The sequence below is a fragment of the Orbilia oligospora genome (assembly GCF_000225545.1).
Source record: "Orbilia oligospora ATCC 24927 unplaced genomic scaffold scaffold00006, whole genome shotgun sequence".
Classification (NCBI taxonomy): domain Eukaryota; kingdom Fungi; phylum Ascomycota; class Orbiliomycetes; order Orbiliales; family Orbiliaceae; genus Orbilia; species Orbilia oligospora.
Window position 1 is genome coordinate 1,678,776 of NW_011645563.1, and position 9,025 is coordinate 1,687,800.

Genomic DNA, 9,025 nt, shown 5'->3' on the forward strand with positions numbered 1-9,025 from the left:
ACATGGTATGGAGGACTGAAAAAATGCTCGTGGTCTGTTCAGTGCCAAGTGCCAAGGATCGCTGGTGTTACTTCGCCAAGCGTTGATGGTTTACTCCATAGAAAATCTAGGATATCGATCCTAACGACCTGTTATCCACCTCCGGGGCAGCTTTGCCATCTGAGTCTCATCGATGCATCACAGCCAACTCTAGATATATATACGCTTGCAACCTTTTCATGCACGAAGCGATTACTAAATACAACAGTGGCCCTGTCCGTGCCTAAGCGCTGAAAACGGCCCGGTCCATCAGTTCTAACGGTTTGAGAGATCCCCGGGTCAAAATTGCGAAAACCATGGGCCCATGAGTGAACTAGGTAGCCGTCGCAACGTCGGAAATGATCGGAATTTTCCTTTGCATACAGCTATGTCTTGGTTAGAGACGAGTGGGCCAGTCATAGCAGAACTTGGTGGGAATACACAGGGTGTATCAAGGCTCGCGCCTTGGCATGATGCTTATACGAAGCTTGGTACCTACCCTTTTGATACGTTGGCTGTTCACTAATCAGTCAAAACTTCGAAAAAATAACAAGACCCCCAGGATGCGGGTAAAACTGGTGTTACATGCAATTGTGTAGACCAACGGACTACGAGGCGCGGTCGAATGTTGCTTCAATTAATCATAAAATATTTGACGTTATATAATTATTTGTAAACAATAAAAAAACGGAAAATATGAAGATATGAAGTGTATAAATACGAAGAAGAAGAAGATACTTTTGGTTTCCACCGCTCTCATCAGCATCCAGATCATAAACTACCAAGTATCCGGCCGATAGTTGCATCTCTTTCATCAGAACTTACCTATCCATAACTATACAGTTCCTAAAACCTATTTTCTAAATACCTTTCTCTCAAACATTAACTACAAGATGTACCTCCCAACTCTCCTCCTCTCAACCCTTACCCTCCTCTCAACAGCCCACGGATGTGTCAAAATGACCGCCACGATCAGCTCTGGTCTTAGCAACACGGCCTCTCTAGTTATTGTTGACGACGGGGTCAAAGTTTGTGATGGGCGCATCAATGGATGTGCGGGTGTTATCTCTTGCTCCACCTCCCCACGCTGGCATTGGGCATACATTGATATGTGCAAAAACTCGTTCGATAAAGGCCCACGAGTCCAGTATCAAAATGATCACGGGAAGTGGGAGTGGAATGGAATGTCGGGTAGCTGCAATGTTATGAATTGCTGCGGAGGGAATATCCCTTGCACTTGTCGGTCCTGCCAATACAGCCTCAGCGCTTTCTGTTAAATGCGGTGGGACGAAGGACGACGACGAGAATGAAGAGGGCTACAAGTGTATCGGGGGGGGGGGGGGGGGATGCGTGATCATAGACGCTTTAGGGGGAGTTGACGCAACGAAGTCATTTTAGCGGTAATTCAGCTATGGGAACGTTAACTAGATGGATCAAGCTGAGGTCATCTATATAATTTTTTTAGAAACTTGTACAATCAATATTATGTAGCTATTATTTCTTACCTGCCTCCACATGCATGCATAGCAAAGTTTCATTTAATTACTGTGATTGTTTTGTTATATGTTTCGAAAATATAAGATCTTCTTGTGTAATAAAGATGCAAATTTTAGCCCTCAACCTTTACCCTTTTTCTCTCTTCATGAGAAGTAGCTATGAAATGACATAATTATAATAGAATTAATCAAAACAATCTTTTAGTCGGGGTAAATACTCTTTTAGTAAGGGTAAATATTCTTTTTGGACGGTCTTGGACGCTTCTCCACAATATATGCCTAGCTTGCCCCACCCACCCTATGAGACGATCATATGATAGAGAAATTGGGGAAATAATTACAATAGGCTGAACACTAGCAACTAACTATCCGATGAAGGTATGAAAATAAAATTAAATGGATCAGTCCAATCGGAAAGCATTTGGTACACTCCCCAAGGCTTGTTCAAGTAGCTCAAATCCTCTGTCTTCCGCTGTTCTTTGGGAACATCCCAAAGTTCCATGATTCGAGTCCGATTCCCCAACCAATAGAAAATATCCATCTTGTTGCCCTTGGATTGGGCTGGTGTTCAGGTATTTATCTATTCTCTAAGATGGAATGCGTTGGTTTTTTCAAGCGAAGTATAAGCTAAGCTTTCTAGAGGTCACGAGACCGCTTTAAATTTCTAGAGCGCATCTAGACGTCTACGCCAGGCACCCCGGCCCCGTTTGGCAAGTCCTTGCCTATTCCCCTTTTGGGTTGTTGGATTAGTTTCGATTTGCCTTGTATAATTGTGTTGTCTAGACCTCCTCTTGTGTTCTGAGAAGGTTGGTGCCACCACTGTGTGCCAACAGTGGCTGACATAACGCCTCACACGTGATCGCCAAAGGTTTTCAGTGTATAGAGCTACAAGAGGGTCTTTCTGACCACGGAAACCCGGCCACGTTCTTTAAAAAGCATTTTTTTAGTTTTTACGACGGAAGAATGCGGTAAGAATAGATAGAATAGCACCAATCAATGAAGTACATACTCATTACAACAACGTGCGACAAGAGAGTTTCAACTGAACTTCTTGTTATCTGGCTATGCGAGACCGGCCTCAACCAAGGACACACTGAGCACTATCAATGCATATGCATCGGATGCTAGTCTACTAAATATAGGTAAATATGTTTCCTACAGATGTTTAACTAACAAGCCGGCTGAGCAATGCTGAATGAGGAAGGGACCTATAAGAGCGCTAATAATTCAACTTCTATCACATCGGGCATTGCCGTCTGAGTTTAAATACTCATCGACGCCGGCCGGATGAGGCTCGCGCCAATATATTTCGAAGAGTTACATTACAAACTGTTAGAGGCTTAGCGGGTGGTCTTTTTCAAGTGCTCTCCGACGACGGATTTTAATCCCGGATATAAGGTAACAACATGTTTCACGGCTCGTAGTATATCTTGCTTGCAGTTCGGGATTTTTGCTACGTCAATGAGGGGATTCGGAACAGGAGAGAGCTTTGGTCTATGAGCTATCAGCAGCAGGAATACGGCTACAGCACTTCCCGTGTGGGAGTACTTGCAGCATTCAGCATAGAAACTTTAAATATCTCCGTGCAGTAGTGATCTTTCAAACTATAGCCATCTCTAATCGGCAGAAGTCCGAGTTACCTCATTTTAAATTTTTGGTCGATCTAGCCTTAGTTATGTGCTGATTACCGGTATAATCCTCCTCTCTGACACCGGTTATTTGCCAAGTCCGTCCACCCAAATTAAGTTGCGATCCGTGACTTCGATATCTCCGAAGCTGAATGCCCCCTAATATTTTTCCTCTAGTGTATAGATTGTGCGAACCGTAGCTGCCCTTAGGTTTGCTAGATCTTGAAAAATGTATTGTTGATATTAACTGTCTTTCCACATCTGCATGCAACTACTTCAACACGGCAAAGTCCGTACAAGTGCCTAGCCTCGAATCCAGGCGCTCGAGGCGGAGACAAGTGCCAGCCTCGGAATAGAAACAGGATTTCTCTCGCGCAGCTTGCATACAATTCACGGGGAGTCTATAAGTAACTGCCAAATATGTCTCTACTAACTCGGCTGGTTGCTTTAATTCACTCATGGTCGGATTATTCCGCCTGTGTTGATATCCAATTAAATAGTTTTTTGCGTTGTAGGTGAATTACCACGGAAGAAAACTTGAACCGTCGGCCGGCCGTAAACATGGTAAAGTTGATGCTAAGCTACGCAGCGGTGAAATCATGCATTCTGATCAATCAATCACTTTGTGATACAATTTGCCTCTAGCAGCACCCGGTCCGGAAGCTAACGATCTGCATCCTTGCAAAAGCGGGGTAGACAAGGTAATTTTTGGCAAAGACTTCGTCGATTTTCACACGATTCTCGAAAGCTGAGATCATTCCCAGCCCGATTGGGGTATACACGAACGAGATAAGCCCATGCAGCTAGTTGGGTTCCAATTGAATCTCCTCTTTGAACAGGGATGACCATGGGGTATTGCATCTGTTGCAGATAAACTGGATGAGGTGTGTGCATATGATTGGCGAGGACTGAATTAGTTCGACGGCCGAAACCGAGATCGGCATTTGTGGGGTTGCTCTTAAGGCATATGTCCCTCCTTATGATCGTTATCTTAAGCGAACGGGACGGCTAAGGAAACGGAACGTCGGGCTGGGAGTGTGGGTAGGAAAGTTTTCAATTGGTTGATATTGATCACAGTCGCAGTCGCACTTCGGGATAATCGATAACCTGCATATACACATTCCAGACAATATTAATATGGCATACATACCGAAGCGAAGGGATTTGGGTACTACGAAAATACAGCACAAACAACACAACCAGAGTCTATTCCGCCTGTAGTTATAACGTTAGTTACACATAGCTGTGTACTGTCAAGGTCTCTTCTTCCCGGTCATGCTGCATCGTCGCTCTGCCACCTTCACTATGCTATGGCAGGCTGTTACAATATTATTTGATTCGCAGCATAGAGATCGCCGCGATCGAAGGCCGCCGCCTCTCAAGCTAGCTAACAGCATCGGGTTCTCTAGGAACAACCGCCATGAGGGCTGGGACAATACACAAATTCAATAGCTTTGTTCGATCCAGCTTCCCCGCTCTTGATATTCTATCAATATTGATTGATCTCTTTCCCGTAATACGCTATGGCTACCATTTTCTATATAAAGAGGCCATTCCGCCCTCCGAAATGTAAGTTCTGACCCTCAGCACGCCAGAACATTCTTAAATATCTTAACCTATATACATTGCCAGATACCCAGAACTTGATTCCTCTCTAGTCCATTCTATATTTCTTTCCAAATATCTCCTCAGAATGTCTGAATCCCATAACACCCTCGGAAATGGTGAATGGCTCAAGAAGGGCCATAGCCTGTTCAGCCAAGACGGTTCCGTCGAGTTCAAAATGCAAGAGGACGGAAAGATCGCTGTTTACTGGGGTGGTGAATGTCGATTCCAAAATACCAAGCAGCAACGATACGATGTCAAGGGTATTTATATGCAAACCGATGGAAACTTGTGCATGTAGTAAGTATCATATCCTCTATAAGAACCCGCGGTTCCAAACGTGTTTCACATCATTAATCTCTGATTTTATTACAGTGACAATAATGGCGAACCCATTTGGCACACCAATACTGCTGGCTCTACTGGTGATAGCACTGTTATATGTGCAGTTCAAAACGACGGCAACGTTGTCCTTTACAAAGGCACCCCAATCTGGTCTAGCGATACTTATAAGGGCTAAATTTGTCCCATTTACGGCTGTTGGTATTGAGTGGAGGAAGACGCTAGTGTTCTCAGGATAACTTATATTGAGATAACCTCTATCGATAAATATTTAATTATTTGTTGCTAGTCAAATCCTGTCTAAACCAATGCAATTTTGTGGCCATGAAATGGCATTCTTACCGCTACTATACTACTATATGAATTTATGCGTAATTCGAAACCGTTCTATAACATAATATTAAGATATACATGGAACCAGTGCATAGATGGTAAACAACGAATGGACAGTGTTATAAATCAATTGATCAATGCGCACAATGAATTCAACCCCGAATATATCACCCTTGGTCTCTTTCCCCGGGAAAGCTTTTAGAGAAGCAGATTCCTTTTTGAGTTTGGACACTTGTCGATTGTTGTGGAATACAACATATCACGAGGGCGTCTAGAGCAACCTAGGTACCTCCATAGCATTTCTTATATCCATAAATCGAAGCACTACCAGGTAGACTGATCAAAGTCGGCGGTTGGGATTCTAAAAACAACCCGGTTGGAATTTGATACAATTAGGTTTAGATGCGGCTGCATCAGCCTCAAGTCATATTATGTATCCCGATGGTTCTAGCAAATCAAATGCTGGAAGTAGGAAATATTCGAATTGCTGTCTCGGTCAACTCGCAATCGTCAGGATACGCCGGTGTTGATTACGTAATAATGACAATATTAATCAAAGAAACGGTTTTCTTCGGTTTCTACATTGACGACACGTTTCTTGCAGGCTTCTCCTTTACACCTAAAAGCCAGATTTGAAGCTGGGAAATTCTAGCAGGCCCCCAACAAAGCTGACATGTATCTCCATATTTACTTTCAATTATTTCTTATTCATGCGTCGACTTCCTGGGAGCTATGTCGCACGTGTCGCCCTATTGAGCTCTTAAATGCCCCAGGCACGTACATTTATCCGTATGAAAAAATTAAACCCCTTTGCCAATACTGATAGGCCACATGTGGTGAATAGGTATTGGCATCGACCTCACCACCGGATATGGGTTCGTTATTCGCTTTTTCCCCCGCGAGCTTATACCCATCTGATCCTGTGCCCGACACAGCGTCGCAGCCATCCGCTATTCAAACAACACAATAATTGACGTTGCAGAAGTCGACGGCGACGTTGTGTACTTATCGTCTCTAAAATATTTGGTGGACGATGCTATGGAAGTGGCGAAGGGAAATCCTTCGAAATTGTAATTCACAGGCCCATGGGTACCTATATGTCCAAGTAACAACGTCTGACCATGTGCTCATGTGGCAGAGAGATCGTTCCTTCGTTTGCCCAGTTTCCTAAAAGAGATCCACAGATTGGTCTACTCGGCTTGAGGAAAGATTCAACGGTCTGTAAAATTCTCGAACGTATTGTTTACGGGCGCTATATAAAAATTGAATATTCATCCATACCGACCGAAGTACTCACACCAGATCTCTCAGCTCTCGCTCCTAAAACACAGAAGATCATCACAGCAATCTCAGAAATGATGGCGGAACTCGTGTCCAAAGTAGAGAACTGGAACCCTTAAATAACGTTGCGGTCGCGGTGTGCGTTCCGGACATCCTTCCCGGGCATTCCGAGTACTTTCGGGCAGGAGGGCTAGAGGCCGGTCTAGCTATCATATTATCAACACGGGGTGTCTCGACAGACTTTTATCAGAGCGAGGGACAATGGATCGTTGAAGCATACAAAGGTGCTAGGAAATCTAATTGGGATTCCGGTGAGTATGGTTTTAAAAGATCAGACAACTATAACGAGATTTTGTCGATACATTACAGCAAGGAGGCGTTAGGAGTTACTTGGGGAATTATCGATAGAGGCCTAGAAAGAGTGGACCTTCACAGAGGCGGAGTGTACTACGATTTAGGCTATGCCGCCTTTTTGCGATCTAAGCAGAGGAATGAATATTGGGATGCCGTCAAGTCTACTCTAGCCAATATGGTAGAACCCGCTGCCTTAAAGGATGTGCCCACGATACAACTGTTGGGAGATGCGGCACTGGAACCAGAGCTCTTATCCCTTTTAAAGGAAATATTCAAAGATAACCCTTGTCTAAAGAAAAGTCGCTATTTGCTTGCTCCCCAGGCTCATATTTTTGGGGCAGCAAGGGGTAGAGCCCATAGCGCGAGATTCTGGATGAGGACAGGCGATGAGGCTTGTTTGCCTCATCCAGCGTGTCCAGGGGCTAAAGAAAGTGGTTTTCGTGAGCAGCTAAAAGCTGAGCTGTAGTCCGATAGGATCCTAGGATAGACATGTACTGGCACCTTATCTGAAGAAATTACAATACGTCAGTTAATTAAGTTGAAAAATTTTAAAAGATTGTGCGGTTGGAGCAGTGTGTTAGTTAACATCAGGAGCTTTTGCACGTACCTTAGCCTCGACTCTAGGCGCTTGAGGAAGGATGGCGGTGGCTGTGGTGGTAGTGCCGAGTGGGATGTAAAAAGGAGTATGAAGGTCAAGCGTACGTGAAGTTAAAAATGAATATTCGAATTCGAGGTGGTCTTGTTCCCAATCCCGCGACACTATACTAGACCACTACACCACCACAACCCTCGGCTTGGGCGCCCGGATTAGAGATTATTATTATATGTACCAGAATACATGAAAGCAACCACTACCAACTAGTCCCTAATTGTAGTCCCAAAGTTGGGTCACGCATTATATTCTTTTTAGTATAACAACTCCTTATCATTTTGTTTGGCCCGAGAAACGTTCGAAACCACGCCATCTCAAATAAACAGCGAATTCGAAAGAAAGTGAAAGGTTACAATCAAATAGGTTCTAATTGCTACAGAGTGGTGTTCCTTGGGTTATGTTAGAACTTACGCGCCAGCTGCAGCACAAATGCTTACAAATATACCTTGAAAGTTTCTATTTTTCAAAGGTGATCGTAGATAGCAAATAGACATTAAGAAGAGGTATTTGGGTAGATCTTTGGTCCATGTTGGCTTTTGGTCCTGCTACTTCCTACCGCTCTCACTCCACATCGCAACTAGCTCGGTGCCACTTGGCCAAGGTCACTTGGCGTACAGCACGACGGTGTGGGCAGTGCGCAACTCTCTGTTGCACGGGGGGATCCAAATTGGAGCGGTCGGCCCAAAGAGCGGCCAATTTCTAATTAGGTTGAACAGCTTTAATACAAAGAGGCCCGCAGATACGTTTTCATGATTAGCCGGACTGAATACACTTTTTACCGGAAGAGTACCTTCCAAATTGGAAGATGGCCCCAGGAAAAGTTACGAAATAATGCAGTGTCGCATCCAAGGCAAACATCTTCATAGTACTGGTATATCCGTATGTCAACCTCAAGAGGCAAATAATTTAAATTTTGTTCTATTTATTTGAAGACCTTTAGCTTTTTATCATAAAGGTACAGCCCGGGCCATAGAGCGCAATCGATACATCTTACATAAGCTTAAAATTATTATTAAATTATGTCCATCTTGTTATACAATTGGAAATTCAGAGCACTGGTCTTGAGGATAGGATAATCTAGACCAGTTGGCCGGCCGAGAAGAAACGAATTGCACTAGCGTTCTAAATCTATGTTTATATATATAATCTCGCGGACTCAAAACAAAGCTTTCGTAGGTCCAGATTATGATGTAGTAAAGGCAAACGAGCTGTTGTATTATGAAACCTCGGGAAGAGAGTTGACAGACTAGACTCTGGTAGCGATTCTCTCTACCTCTATTTTGGCGAGCATCGGCGAGGCTGATTCTTAGGGAACC

At 43.9% G+C, this 9,025-nt stretch overlaps 2 protein-coding genes across 2 annotated transcripts; both read left to right on the plus strand.

The window, feature by feature from the left end:
• Positions 1 to 911: 911 nt before the first annotated feature.
• On the plus strand, positions 912 to 1,295 carry AOL_s00006g510 (uncharacterized protein; the record flags this gene model as incomplete). The annotated part of the gene is made up of 1 exon (XM_011119819.1): positions 912 to 1,295. The coding sequence occupies one exon, from the start codon at positions 912 to 914 to the stop codon at positions 1,293 to 1,295; it is 384 nt and encodes a 127-aa protein (XP_011118121.1).
• Positions 1,296 to 4,835: 3,540 nt separating this feature from the next.
• On the plus strand, positions 4,836 to 5,267 carry AOL_s00006g511 (uncharacterized protein; the record flags this gene model as incomplete). Its single annotated transcript, XM_011119820.1, has 2 exons — positions 4,836 to 5,047; positions 5,123 to 5,267. 2 exons carry the CDS (start codon positions 4,836 to 4,838, stop codon positions 5,265 to 5,267), a joined length of 357 nt encoding a protein of 118 aa, XP_011118122.1.
• Between the last annotated feature and the right edge of the window lie 3,758 nt (positions 5,268 to 9,025).